The following is a 16,128-nucleotide window of genomic DNA, read 5'->3' as shown; positions in this document are numbered from 1 at the left end:
AATCAACATACATGTTTTTTTTAATAAGTATCCTTAACTGAATTCATGGTTGAGAAAAAAACTTATAAAAAATAAACGTATAACTTTTCTAAGTAACTGTTTAAACTTATTCATCTAAATGGATAAAGTGTATTGATGAAAATACCTTAACTCCATTTCTAACTGGTTGCTGAAAATTTCTTGAGACTTGATTCTTTTGATATACTAGTCTTATAATATGTTAATACGCTATACAACAAAAAAAAAAGTAAAACCATTATTTTCTTACCAAGAGAATTTGATGCAGCTTCATTAGTTCTATTTTGCTGTGCAGGAGCTGGACTTCTTTCTGGAGCTCTTTCTGGTGCCCAGTCATTGTTTACATCTTCACTCTGTTCTGGTCTTTCCCTTGGTTCTGGTATATCCATGATAGCCATCAAGGCCCTGCTGAATGGCCCAAAGTACTGGACTGGAACATTGACTTCATCATTTTTTCTCAGGAATTTACAGTTTGGATTTATCCTCTGGTGAATTTTCATTGGATTATCTTCTGCCACCCAGTTGTAACGCCTGACACCACAGCAGTAGCAGACGACACCATCGCCATCTGAGGCATAATAGAATCCTGCTTCTGCTAGCTTGATCAGGTATGGTTTGTTTTCCTTTGGATAACTTCTCAAAGTGCAGAACCTTAATAGTTCATACCTCATTGATACATGTGGTGTTGGAGGGTTACCATCTGCAATCAGGTTAATAATATCCATCAATGGTTCAAATTCAGTAACAAAGTAGACACTTGTTTCGAGGAAAACCTGATCAATCCTTGGTGAAGGCATTTCTTCTGAAGTAAGCCGTGTTACACTTCTGAGGACTTCTAATAGATCATTCTCGTGCGATTCAGAAGCAAGACTTTTCGTTAACCTTTTGAATGTTGATTCATCACATTTTCCATCAGCTTTTGGAACATTTGACCCACACACCACTTTATATTTCAAGTCCTGAAATTCTCCATCATTTTCATCATCTGTTGTTTCATTAACAGAGGAAGTATAAGACTGATTTGCCTGTCTGTCTGGGTAAACTTCCATTCTTATGTGTCGATATTTTAATTTTGCTTTCATTTCATTGACACGGTCAAGTGCTGTCATGTTTTCAACACCACTTGTGTTTTTATGTTCAAGACTATCTAATTTACTTAGTTCTTGTGATTCAACGACATCATTGAATGGCAGGCTATTACCTGGTCTTTTAAATGTAACTTCAGGTATTTCACAAACAACTTCGTCCATGCCTGTTAATGTAATGATATGTTCATCACCACCAAACGGTTTTCTTTTTTTCCGTGACATTTGATTAATTTTCATATCTTTTATTGGTGACATTTTTGCGGATCTTGTTGTACCAACTTCATGCACTGTAATGTCATTGTGAACCGATTTGGATGTTTCACGTTGACAGAGTTCAAGTTCAGTAAGATCCTCTTTAGTGGTGCCTTCTTTGTATTCATCAGTTATGATGTATTCATTTAGATTAATTTCTTTATAATCTTTTCTTCTCAACAATGTAAAAAGCTCTAATAAGAACTTTGCAACTGTTGTTATCTTTTTCTGTCTTAGGAGTGATATTTCAGAAAACTTCTTTTCTGAAAAAGTAGTAAATATAGATTTTTTTTTTTAAGATTCACAGGACTGGTGGCATACAAGATGGCCATGATAACCCTATATCGCTCACCTGACTCAAATGGGCATATAATTTCTTAGTAGAGGACCTCAACACAATACTATATGTCAAATATTTAAGCTTTCGGCCTCGACTATTTTAGACAAGAAGACAACTGACCCCATGGGTGGGGCAAATTTGCCATGGGTATGATTTGAACAAACTTGGCATAGGACCACTACACAATGTTTCAAGCCAAATATCTTAGCTCCAAGCCTCGAGGTTTTAGACATGAAGACTTTTTAAAGTTTTTCCTAGATAAGTCAATGTAAAACATGTGAACCCCAGGGCAGGGCAAATTTTAATCACAGAAGAATGATTTGAACAAACTAGGTAAAGGACCACTACACAATGCTACAAACCAAATATTTAAACAAGAGGGCTATGATGGCCCTATATCGCTCACCTGAGTACCATTGCTCTTAATGATAAGATCAAGGTTTGACATAGATCACATGGGCATACACATTAAATATCATCAGGATAAATATTTTCTTGTAACTGTCCCTTTTGACCTATGGGTCACATACTATAGTCAGGGCTAATCTCCATATCAAGTTTGAGGGTCCTAGGCTCAAATGCTGCATTTTTGTACTAGCATGACTATTTTTTAATTTCTTACCCTGGAAGACTTAAATAACATTTAAAACCAATCTCATTTGATGCTGCTGAGGTATATTCATTTACATAAAATAAATGGAGGTAATTTGTCATAAATTCAGGACAAAGTTACCTACCCTGATTGTCCAAGTCAATCTGATGGCATAAATGAAATTTCAGATCAGTATCTTCATTAGTTACGGAGATATACCCATTTTAATTTGAAACAAAGGGAGGTAATCTGACATAAAGCCAGTCCATAGTTATCTTCCCTGATTGTCTCAGTCCAACTAATAACAATACAGTACATTCCACTTAATTGCATATCGGTTAATTGCATATCCCGGATATTCGCATACGAACTTGAAGCACCGATTGATCCCTATATAATTACCTTTAAAGTTTTTCGCATAATTGCATTGAATTTTTAATCCATCCCGCTTAATTGCATAAAACATTTGGCTAAAAGTCCACTAATTTGGTCGCAAACAGCGATAAAAATGATCAAAAGACACCGACAATTTACTGTGAATTACTCTAGCCGATCAGCTGTTATACGTTGCCCAGGTGACAATCGGTGCGTGACAAATTCGTCAACGTGATTCTCACACTTGTAGCAGTTCTTATGCTACACTGCTGATGACGTTCTTCTTCCTTCTTATAATTAGGACAGTATTTTTGCTATCAATTCATCGAAAATACTTCAACAGTATTGTCGTTTACAGCTTTATTTGTTTAAAACATACACAGGTATGATTAATCACTCCATTAGTGACACATTTTCCAATTAATGTTGCCGTATTGATTCAAAGTAATAACCATTGCTCCTAGAGCAGCCGAAGCATACCGAAACAGATGCAATATACGTGTATTCGGATAAACGAATTGCCCGGTTATGCGCATATTTTGCTTTGACAAATTGGGTATGCAAATAAGGGGACTCCACTGTAATGAAATTTCAAATGAGTCCTATAAGCTCTTACTAGTATAAATCCATTTTGATTAAAATCAGGGGAGGTAATCAGATATAAAATAACTCCGGAACCTATGATTGGTTCTGACAGATTCATCTGGGAATCCAAGATTTATTGTTGTTGAAGATATTTTGCAAGTTTGTATCAAATCGAACCATAAATGAAGTCCCTATATGGCTGCAAAAGTCAAATTAGCAAATTTTGGACCTTGAAGGGGCCATAATTCTGGAACCCATGAAGGGATCTGGCCAGTTTTCGAATGGAACCGAGATATTATGCCAATACAAGTTGTGTGCAAGCTTGATTAAAGTTGATTGCAAAATGTTGTCTCTATCGTGTTCACAAGCCAAAAATAGCAAATTTTGGCCCTTTAAGGGGCCATAACTCTGGAACCCTGGATGGGATCTGGCCAGTTTTCGAAAGGACCCGAGATATTATGCCAATATAAGTTGTGTGCAAGTTTGATTAAAGTTGGTTGTAAAATGTGGTCTCTATCGTGTTCACCAGGAAATTGTGGACGGACAGACGAAGGGCGATCATAAAAGCTCACCCAGTCACTATCTGACAGGTGAGCTAAAAAATTTAAGCTCTGGGCCTTGCAATTTTGGAGTAGAAGATTCTTAAAAGTTTTTGCTTATGGTTGCCATGGCAACAAAAATTCTGTTTGGAATGGAACTCTTTGAATAACTTTGGTAGAGGACAATGAAAGAAGCATCCAGGCAGACTTTCATCACCTTCCACTAACGATTTCAGAGATGTTGTCTGAAGGAAAATGTTGATGGATGGTAAGTGATCACAATACCTCACTCTGATCACTTCATTCCTACTCAGATGAGCTAAAAAGTTTATCAAGAGCCATCTGTAAACTGATTTTATGTGTTTCATTGATCACTAGCATAAGTACATAAGCCAGAGTAAAAACTAGGTTTCCAATTTTGAAGGACATTGAAGACAAGAGCAGTATTTTATCATGAAAAACATGCATCTTGCCCAGTTTCTATTCAGTGTATTTGTGAGGAAATTGTTGTGACTCTTTGAAATTTTCACAAAATGCTGTGAGCTAAAAAGAATCTATATAGTTAACCTGGCAGTAGTTTTAAGACAAACTAGCATAACAAGAGCTGTCGGAGGCCAGCAACGCTCGACTCACTATTAAACAGCCTTGTCAACTGAATGGATATAAAAGTGGAAAAAGGGGTACAATTTTGTAAAAATGCAAATCAAAGTTATGGAACCTGTATGGCGCATGTCAGCTCATCACAGTGGGCAAGTGTGTTAAGTTTCAGTCCATTCCCATTTATATTTATTTGTGCATCTGTATCTATTTTTACACAGAAGGAGGTTTTATACTTGTGATGCAATCATGTGAAATGTGTCAATACATCGGAACAAGTACTATTATTTGTGTACATAAAAATTGGTCATAATGATTCCTGACAAATGCAAAGACAATATAAACAGTTATTCACACACTGAGTGCACAGCATATACAGATTTCAGAATTTTTATGTTCTAACCACTTCAAATTGTACCTGTTTCCTGTGAAAAACTGTTATTTAAACACTTCGTAATGTAACGAATAAAGTAAAACCTTGCGCACCTGTTATGCCAAAAATTCTTTTCCTTTTAACAATTACCTGAAAAGTAAAGTTCTTAATATATTAGATTGCCATTTCTGTAATAACAATAATAAACATGGAATGTATTTGAGAAAGACATTTCTATCTGATAAAGTTCTACAAATGGTTTTGTAACAAATCTCTAGAACACTTACATTTAACCATCAAATCCTGACAATGTGTCAATATCACATGCAAGAAACAAAATATGTTTTACATTGGCCCCCACTTCCTTTCACTGTATATGGTTTCATGATTCAAGGAGAATTCATTTTAAAGATATATGCAACATAAACTTTTAAACACTTTATATGTATTTTTAACAAGAACCATAACTCTGGTAATGCTGAGTGAAATCTCAAACAAGGGCACAACTTCACATGTTTTACTTATGTGTTTTAACTCAAAGTCAAATACTTTTTGAGATACATGGGACATAAACTTTTATGCCCTTAATGCATATTTTATACTAAAGTCAAGGGCTATAATTCTGGACTTGCACAGTAAAATTCAAAGTAAAACTCAAGTGCACAATTTCACATACCAAGAAATATTCCTGTAATGTTCCATCCTTGGTCAAATACTTTTTTAGTTACAAGTGACATAAGCTTTGAGGCCCTTTTATGCATATTTTTTTAAGTCAAGTGCCATTACGCTGGCTGTGCGATATCCCAATTAAAACACCAGTTAAGTCTGTTATTTCAAAATCATGATATTGCTTAAGCTATTGTTATTTAATGTTGATTTTTTCTATACCAGTGTATTTATAGCTAAATCAAACTATGTATTTGCCTGCAGTACTTATTTCAGTCACGCAAATTTAATATTTCTAATTAAGCACGAGATAACGAACTTAAGTATTTGCTTAAGTATATTTCATATTTTTATACTTCATTTTCTGTAAAATTCAGAATTGTTGTGTTTTGATCTATGGAATAGTCATGTACGGGTCTGATATAGATGAAAAAGTCAACATTGAAGAGCATAAAGGGCAAAAATAAGCATTTCAAATAACAGACTTAGCTAAGCAATTACTTAAGTTTTTTCGTGAAATTGGGGCCAGGTGCACAACTTCACATGCTGAATGATGACAATCCTGTAAGGTTTGTCGACTTAGAGTCAAATACTTTTTTGAGATATGTGCGACAAATTTGGACAAACTAATGGACATTAGCACGAATGGATTAGGAAGTATTTCTTTTGCTACAAAGTACATATCAAGCAACTTTAAGTACCCAATAAACAGCACAAAATGAATAGAATTTACCGTTATATATTGTCCTTGGTACCCAAGAAATGTCCTCTTGTTTGCTTGAAAGGCAACTCCAAGTGACCCGCCCCCACCCCCCAAAAAAAAATGGGGGGGGGGGATGGGGTGTACTTCAAACTTCAGTTACACTCAAGAGATTAAAGCTGTTTGTAAGTAGTACTGCATACACAGAGATACATATCTGACTTGAAAATTAAACCTTAGTTAATATCTGTACACTTTCAAAAGAGTTATTTTAATCCCCATGTGGCAGTTCTGTAGTCACCATTATGTAAGTCACATATCTGAAGAGGACCTTGACCTTTTCACACTGCTTCTGACCGAGTCCATAAAGCAGTTCCTGAGAGGAAATCATTTAAAAAGGTTTTCAATTTAAGCTCTGACAGCCGCTAAAAATTTACAGGTCCATGCAAGGATATAGGGGTCAAAGTCGTATGATGATCCATCAAGCAGTTCATGGCACAAAGGCCTTTAAGGTTTGTTTTTTTTTGTGTGTTTTCATAGCTCTGGTGCCAATTATAACCAATAAAGAAGAATTAAAAGATGTCTATACAAAGATGCTTCAGATTAAGTTTGGTGATGATCCATCATGATGTTAATGAGATAAAGTTGTGTAAATGTGCTAAATTCATACCGTAAAGCCAGTGCAAAAAACTGGAGAGAGATACATGCCAGGGTGCTACAGACAAAGTTTGATTAATTCTAACCAGTAGTTCCAGTAAAAATGTTCAAAAAGGATGCCAGGATGATCTACCTACACACTAACAGCCCAGGTGAGCTAAAACTTCTTAAATGGATAGGAACAAGAAATGCACCCCACAAACCATTGACCTTGGAACCAAGGTAGCAACACATTTTAGCATAATATTGTGAATTGAATATTTGTGTCATACATTTCAAAATGAGAATAATGGACTGTACACTAAAGAGTCCCACAAATGTTTGATTCTTGACTTGTTACATGTTTTTTGTGAACTTCTTTAACTATCTAGATCCTTATATTATGTATAATTCTATATGTATGTATGGGTGGCAGTAGGAACCTTTTAGATTTTAACAAGAGCTGTCACTAATGGTGACAAATGCCCCCGCAGCGCCTTGACCTTTGATCTGGTGACCTTGACCTTTGACATGGTGACCCCAAAGTCAATAGGGGTCGTGTACTCAATAAGTACTATTAGCATATGAAGTTTGAAGGCCCTGGGTGCAGTGGTTCGCAAGTAAAGTGCCTTCATGCAAAAAGTTAACACTGGCCCCTGTGACCTTGACCTTTGACCTGGTGACCCCAAAGTCAGTAGGGGCTGTGTACTCAATGAGTACTATCAGCATGTGAAGTTTGAAGGTCCTGGGTGCAGTGGTTCGCGAGTAAAGTGCCTTCATGCAAAAAGTTAACGTTGGCCCCTGTGACCTTGACCTTTGACCCCAAAGTCAGTAGGGGTTGTGTACTCGATGTGAAGTTTGAAGGTCCTTGGTGCGGTGGTTCGCGAGTTAAGTGCCTTCATGCAAAAAGTTAACGCTGTGACTAACGCACGACCGAACAACGAACAAACGGACAGTTGAAAACTAATATGCCTCCCTTCGGGGGGCATAAAAATACCTTGAATCATCTTGCATTTTTTAAAATTCACTGTGCAAAATAATTAGACCATTTTTATCGAATGGTTTTTATGCTTGCCAAGATTTTCTAACAAGAGTGTCATGATGACCCTGAATCGCTCACCTGAGTAATATGAGCCACATGTTTCAAATGGCAAACTGATGCTAAGATATTACGAAAGTAGGTCAGTAGGTCATATTCATGGTCACTGAAAGTCAGTTTTTAAGATCGGTATGCAAAACTATACATGTCATCCAAATTTCAAGGCTGTATCTTAAAAAACAAGAAAGTAGGTCATTAGGTCAAGGTCACAGTGAAGTGACCCATAATCACTTGGGTACATCAGGTAAATATAATTAAACAGTCTAGGAAATATGGTCTGATAATTTTTAAAGTATTTTTTCCTATACAACTCATATAACAAGTGACCCCCAGGGTGGGACCTCTTTTCACCTCCAGGGCATAATTTGAATAATCTTGTTAGAGGTCCACTAGGCAATGCAACACACCAAATATCAAAAGCCTAGGCCTTGCAGTTTCTCTTTTCACCCCAGGGGCACAATTTGAACAATCTTCATAGAGGACCACAAGGCAATGCTACATACAAACAAGAGCTCGTCGAACACGAAATGCCCCCCTTGATGCATTTAGTAATTGCACAAGGAACAGAAATTATATGCACACTGTAAATAAGTATATGTAAACCATGTGACCCACAGGGCGGAGCCATATTTGACCCTTGGGGAATAATTTGAATAATCTTAGTAGAGGATCACTAGATGATGTCATATACAAAATATCAAAGCCCTAGGCCCTGTGGTTTTGGACAAGAGGTTTTTCAAAGTTTTTTCCTATATAAGGCTATATAAACCATGTGACCCTAGGGGTGGGGCCATATTTGGCCCCAGGGAAATAATCTGTACAATCTTGGTAGAGGACCACTAGATTTTGCTACATACCAAATATCAAAGCCCTAGGCCCTATGGTTTTGGACAAGAAGATCAGAAACCATTTAACTGTTCCTGGCCAATGTGACCTTGACCTTTGACCTAATGACCTCAAAATCAATAGGGGTCACCAGCTGGTCATGACCAACCTCCCTATCAACTTTCGCGATCCTAGGCCTAAGCGTTCTTGAGTTATCATCCGGAAACTGTTTTACTGTTCAGGGTCACTGTGACCTTGACCTTTAACATACTGACCTCAAAATCAATAGGGGTCATCTGCTGGTCATGGCCAACCTAACTATCAATTTTCCTGACACTAGGCCCAAGCGTTCTTGAGTTATTGCCTGGAAACCATTTTACTGTTCCTGGTCACTGTGACCTTGACCTTTGACATACTGACCTCAAAATCAATAGGGGTCACCTGCTGGTCATGACCAACCTCCCTATCAACTTTCGTGATCCTAGGCCTAAGCGTTCTTGAGTGATCATCCAGAAACTGTTTTACTGTTCAGGGTCACTGTGACCTTGACCTTTAACATACTGACCTCAAAATCAGTAGGGGTCATCTGCTGGTCATGACCAACCTCCCTATCAACTTTCATGATCCTAGGCCCAAGCGTTCTTGAGTTATCATCCGGAAACCGTTTTACTATTCAGGGTCACTGTGACCTTGACCTTTGACATACATACCTCAAAATCAATAGGGGTCATCTACTGGTGATGACCAACCTCCCTATCAACTTTCATGATCCTAGGCCCAAGCGTTCTTGAGTTATCATCCGGAAACGGATAGGTCTACATTACGACCGACCGACCGACTGACAGACCGACCGACATCTGCAAAACAATATACCCCTCCTTTTTCAAAGGGGGGCATAAATATCAAAGGCCTAGGTCTTGCAGTTTCAGATAAGAAGATTTTTAAAGTTTTTTCCTATATAAGTCTATGTAAAACTTGAGACCCCCCGGGGCAGGGCCTCTTTTCATCCCAGGGCAATAATTTGAACAATTTTGGTAGAAGACCATTAGATGATGTCACATGCCAAATATCAAGGATCTATGCCTTGTGGTTTTTGAGTAGAAGATTTTAAAAGTTTTTCCTTTCGGTTGCCATGGCAACCAGAGTTCTGCATGGAATTAAATTCTTTGAACAATTTTGAAAGGGAACCACCCAAGAATCATTCCTGTGAAGTTTGGTAATAATGAATTAGATAAAGACCAAACACGCTGTCAATTTCAAAATTTACTATAGTTCCAACGTTTCAGCTACATGCCTTCTTCAGGGAATAATAATAATAATAAGCCTATACAACAATATATAAGCAAAGTATTCATATCGATAAATGTTCAATCAAGGGTTATCTAATATGCCAATTTTTTTTTTTTTTGTGAAGTTTGGTGTAATTCTGCCCATTGGTTTTCAAGAAGAAGATTTTTTTAGAAAATGTTGACAGACGGACGACTGACGACACACGATGGACACTGAGCGGTCACAAAGGCTCACCATGAGCCTTTGGCTCAGGTGAGCTAAAAATTAGACAAGAGGGCCATGATGGCCCTGTATCGCTCACCTGAGTACCATTGCTCAAAATGATATGATCAAGTTTTGACATAGAGCACATAGGCATACACATTAAATATCATCAGGAAAAACATTTTCTTGTAACAGTCCCTTTTGACCTAGTCAGGGCCAATTTCCATACCAAGTTTGAGGGTCCTAGGCTCAAATGCTGCATTTTTGTACTAACATGACTATTCCTTACCCTGGAAGACCTAAATAACATTTAAAACCGATCGCATTAGATGCTACTGATATATATGCGTTTACATAAAATAAAGGGAGGTAATTTGTCATAAATTCAGTCAAAAGTTATCTATCCTGATTGTCCGAGTCCATCTGATGGCACAAATGACATTTCGAATCAGTATCTTCATTGGTTACTGAGATACACCCATTTTAATTTGAAACAAAGGGAGGTAATTTGACATAAAATCAGTCCATAGCTATCTACCCTGATTGCCTCAGTCCAACTAAAGACAATAATGAAATTTCAAATGAGTTCTATAAATATTTACAGAGATAAATCCATTTTTATTAAAATCAGGGGAGGTAATCATGCATTGGTATATGCATGTAGAAGATACAAAGTACAAGCCTATACAACAATATATTAGTAACATATTCATATTGATAAATGTTCAATCAATGGTTATCTAATATGACTATTTCTTACCATGGAAGACATAAATAATGTTTCAAACAAATCTCATTAGAAGCTGCTAAGGTGTATTCATTGAGATAAAAAATAAAGGGAGGTAATTTGTCATAAATTCAGTCAATATGTATCTTCACTGATTGTCCAAGTCCATCTGTTCACATAAATGAAATTTCAGATCAGTATCTTCATTAGTTACGGAGATATGCCCATTTTAATTTGAAATAAAGGAAGGTAATTTGACATAAAATCAGTCCATAGTTATCTACCCTGATTGTCTCAGTCCAACTAAAGACAATAATGAAATTTCAAATAAGTCCTATAAGTACTTACTGATATAAGTCCATTTTGATTACAATCAGGGGAGGTAATAAGATATAAAATAACTCTGGAACCTACAATTGGATCTGACAGATTCGTCATGGAATCCAAGATTTATTGTTGTTGAAGTTATTTTGGAAGTTTGTATCAAATCAAACCATAAATGAAGTCTCTATATGGCTGCAAAAGCCAAAATAGCAAATTTTGGACCTTTAAGGGGCCATAACTCTGGAACCCATTAAGGGATCTGGCCAGTTCAAGAAAGGAACCATGATCTTAAGGTGATTCAAGTTTTGTGCAAGTTTGGTTAAAATCAAATAATAAATGAAGCTGCTATTGTGCAGACAAGGTCAAAATAACTAATATTGGCCCTTTCAGGGGCCATAACTCTGGAACCCATTATGGGATCTGGCCAGTTCAAGAAAGGAACCAAGATCTTATGGTGATACAAGTTGTGTGCAAGTTTGGTTAAAACAAAATCATAAATGAAGATGCTATTGTGCAGACAAGGTCAAAATAGCTAATTTTGGCCCTTTCAGCGGCCATAACTCTGGAACCCATAATGGAATCTGGCCAGTTCAATAAAGGAACCAAGATCTTATGGTGATACAAGTTATGTGCAAGTTTGGTAAAAATCAAATCATAAATGAAGCTGCTATTGTGCAGACAAGGTCAAAATAGCTAATTTTGGCCCTTTCAGGGGCCATAACTCTAGAATCCATAATGGGATCTGGCCAGTTCAAGAAAGGAACCAAGATCTTATGCTGATACAAGTTGTGTGCAAGTTTGGTTAAAATAAAATCATAAATGAAACCTCTATCGTGCAGACAAGAAATTGTTGACTGACTGGCGACGGAAGAAGGGTGATCACAAAATCTCACCTTGTCACTATGTGACAGGTGAGCTAATAAAAACTAAAGGATCCATTGACAACTTACATCAAAATGCAATTTTTTTATTGTTTTTATTGTTGTGTAGCCTGAAAGGGTTGAATAACAACTGTTTAGGTTTTGATTTATTAGTTTGACACTGGCTTAGAAAGCATGAACCTTGACTTTGTAGTCAACAGTTGTCATATTATGTTGAACATTCATGCCTTATTGTAGTTTATTCAAAAGCTCTCTTTACTTATGGACCAAAGATCTAATTCTAACAAGCATCATGGGAGGATGGCAGGCTAGACACATCAGTTTCTATAAACCACTCAACATTCACTTAAAATCTTCCAGCATTTTAAGACACCAGACCCTGAAGGTATGTATTGCTCACAGGTTCACTTCTTAAGATTATTATGTTGAAATTGTATGAAATGTGTATTTACCTTTATCATTACCATTGGCTCTACCAGGTAAAACACTATGTAAAAATTACAATATTTCTTTTAAAACTGTAATGATATAAAGTTAAAAACAGTCCCTTATCCAAGGAGTATCATGGTTGTCATTTGTATCCCTACAACTTGAGTATCATTCCAGCTAAATCTGGTTTTATTCTAACCACTTTTTTGGAAAAGAAGTCCTGAAAGTTATTGGATGGAAGCAAACACCACATGATTAAGCATGGAGAAGTTGCAGATTAACCTCATTGTGTAGTGACAACATGATATTTGAAAATGTTCTTACCTTCTGGAAGGATGATTTCCTTTTGGTACCACTTTTTTCAGAGTCCTCCCCTTGTGATATGCGAATCAATGGCATATTTTCATTGAAAATAAGTGTATCTATCTGATCAACTTCAAGACTCTGCTTGTTTAGATTGAAAGGTGAAAGCTTGATCAAAATTTCTGACTGAGAAATCTTGAATGGATTGCAAATATTCACAACTCTTGATTCCATCATTTCTAAATGAAGTTTAATTTGCTGAAAATAAAACAAATAACAAATAGTCTCTCTTATTCTGATTTTGAAATGCAATATGAACTTTTGCTCCATATTTAAAAACAAGATGGACAGGATGGCCCTAACTTGTCATCTATTGTTGACTGTATGATCTTGAATAATATGTCATGACACACTGTATGTGAAAGGTAACAATCATGTTTAGCACAGACCTAGATCAACAACAAAAGTTGTCAGTGGACAGTGCGCTCGACTATTCTCAGTGCTTGATAGTATATTACTAGAACTGTCACAGGAGTGACTCGTACCCCAACCATACAGTCTTGTCACAGAAGAATGGCAACCATAAGTAATCTTAAAAATACTTAGAATAATATAAAAATGTCAAAAAAGCTTAATACTTAAAAAGAAGTTTACTCGTCTTTGGAGTACTTCATCCTGTGCTTCCACATATAAGTAATACTAGTATAATTATGTGCCCTGGATGAGGGATAAGGTAAATATAAAAAATCTCTAATATTAGAAATACACTAAAGGTGAATACAAAAAAGTGTCTTACCAACCAATGTTACCACAGAAAAAATGTATTTACTTTTCACATAGGACTGATAATAAAATTTTTAGAAAAATACCTAAAATATTGAAAATCTAAAAATAGGATTTCTAAAAATAGACTAATTCCTGGAATTTAAGGGGAAGAAATTCAGTACAAAAGTTAAAAAAGGATTACTTCCCTTTGGCTCTAAGCCAATCAGAATGAGATATAGTGAAAATACATCAAAATTAACCTTAAATTCTAAGTAAAAGGGGACATAATTCATAAAAAATTGGTGTCAGAGTTATGCACCTTGTGTCACATGATATGGGTGATGAGGTGGAACATCTATTTTAAGTTTAAATAAAATCCATTCAGTAGTAACTGAGATACAGTGAATATACATCAAAATTAACCTTAAATTCTAAGTAAAAAGGGGCATAATTAATGAAAAATTGGTGTCAGAGTTATGCACCTTGTGTCACATGATGTGGGTGATGAGGTGGAACATCTATTTTAAGTTTGAATCAAATCCATTTTGTAATAACTGAGATATAGTGAAAATACACCAAAATCAACCTTAGATTTAAAATAAACAAGAGATCACAGAGTGATCTTGGCGCCCACCAATGTGCCATTTTTGAGTGTTCCAAATTTCAAGACTTACTGACTAGCTCAAGGTCAAATTTCATTTCCGTAAACAACACTGTGCATGTGGTCCAAATTCGAAAGCTGTAGCTTGAGAAATGTGAAAGTAGGTCACTAGATCAATTTCAAGGACGAAATGTGAAAGTAGGTCACTAGGTCAAAATCAAGGTCAAATTACACTTCAGAACACAAATTTATGCATGTGGTCCAAATTTAAAGCCTGTACCTTCAAAAATGTGAAAGTAGGTCACTAGGTCAATGTCAAGGTCAAAGTTTGTTTCGGTACACAATCCTATGCATGTGGTCTAAATTTGAAGCCTGTAACTACAGAAATGTGAAAGTAGGTCACTAGGTCAATCTTAAGGTCAAAGTTCACTTCGGTACACAAAACTATGCAAGTGGTCCAAATTTGAAGGCTGTAGCTCGAGAAATGTGAAAGTAGGTCACTAGGTCAAAATCAAGGTCAAATTTTATTTCGAAACACAGAACTATGCATGTGTTCCAAATTTGAAGCCTGTACCTTCAAAAATGTGAAAGTAGGTCACTAGGTCAATGTAAAGGTCAAAGTTTGTTTCGATACACAAAACTATGCATACATGTGGTCCAAATTTGAAGGCTGTAGCTTGAGAAATGTGAAAGTAGGTCAGCAGGTCAAAATCAAGGTCAAATTCCAATACGGAACACAAAACTATGCATGTGGTCCAAATTTGAAGCCTGTACCTTCAAAAATGTGAAAGTAGGTCACTAGGTCAATGTCAAGGTCAAAGTTTTTTTCAGTGCACAAAACTATGCACATGGTGCACAAAACTATGCACGTGGTCCAAATTTGAAGGTTGTAGCTACAGAAATGTGAAAGTAGGTCACTATGTCAAAATCAAGGTCAACTCATGTCAAGGTTCATCTTGCTACCCAAAATTATACATGTGATCCAAATTTGAATGTTGTAGGTTATTGACAAGAAGATTTTAAAATCCTTTCCCTATATAAGTCTATATGAACCATGTGACCCCCCAGGGCGGGGCCATATTTGACCCTAGGGGGATAATTTGAACAAACTTGGTAGAGAACCACTAGATGATGCTACATTACAAATGCCAAAGCCCTAGGCTTTGTGGTTTGGACAAGAAGATTTTCAACGTTTTTCCCTATGTAAGTCTATGTAAACCATGGGACCCCCGGGGCGGGGCCATATTTGACCCTACGGGGATAATTTGAACAATCTTAGTAGAAGACCACTAGATGATGTCATATACAAAATATCAAAGCCCTAGGCCCTGTGGTTTTGAACAAGAGGTTTTTCAAAGTTTTTCCCTATATAAGTCTATATAAACCATGTGACCCCCGGGGCGGGGCCATATTAGACCCCAAGGAAATAATTTGAATCATCTTGGTAGAGGACCACTAGATGATGCTTCATACCAAATATCAAAGCCCTAGGCTCTGTGGTTTTGGACAAGAAGATTTTCAAAGTTTTTCCCTATATAAATCTATGTAAATTATAGAAATAAACAAAGGGCCATAACTTACTAAAAATTGTTGAACCAGTCTGATTTTCAGGGGGACACAACTAGGGTACCGATACATCATTCTGACAAAGTTTGGTCAAAATCCCCCCGGTAGTTTCTGAGGAGATGCGATAACGAGAAATTGTTAACGGACGGAAGGACGACGGACCACGGACGCAGAGTGATTTGAATAGCCCACCATCTGATGATGGTGGGCTAAAAAGGGACATAATTCATAAAAAATTGATGTCAGAGTTAAGCACCTTATGTCACATGATGTGGGTGATGAGGTGGAACAACTATTTTAAGTTTGAATCAAATCCATTTAGTAATAACTGAGATATAGTGAAAATACATCAA

The 16,128-nt window shown here is 36.5% G+C and overlaps 1 protein-coding gene across 1 annotated transcript in view; it reads right to left on the bottom strand.

Annotated features, from left to right (window-relative positions):
* Positions 1 to 158: 158 nt before the first annotated feature.
* The window catches only part of LOC128545973 (uncharacterized), a 42,736-nt gene continuing 26,766 nt past the window's right edge, over positions 159 to 16,128 (bottom strand). The window contains exons 4-6 of the mRNA XM_053532428.1: positions 12,865 to 13,101; positions 4,873 to 4,909; positions 159 to 1,621 (exon numbers count right to left, since the gene is read on the bottom strand). Of these exons, the coding sequence (XP_053388403.1) occupies positions 159 to 1,621; positions 4,873 to 4,909; positions 12,865 to 13,101 (1,737 nt within the window). The remainder of the gene's footprint in view (positions 1,622 to 4,872; positions 4,910 to 12,864; positions 13,102 to 16,128) is intronic.

The sequence above is a fragment of the Mercenaria mercenaria genome, unplaced genomic scaffold, assembly GCF_021730395.1.
Source record: "Mercenaria mercenaria strain notata unplaced genomic scaffold, MADL_Memer_1 contig_124, whole genome shotgun sequence".
Classification (NCBI taxonomy): Eukaryota; Metazoa; Mollusca; class Bivalvia; order Venerida; family Veneridae; genus Mercenaria; species Mercenaria mercenaria.
Note: the sequence above shows the minus strand (reverse complement) of the source record. Positions and strands in the feature narration are given on the sequence as shown.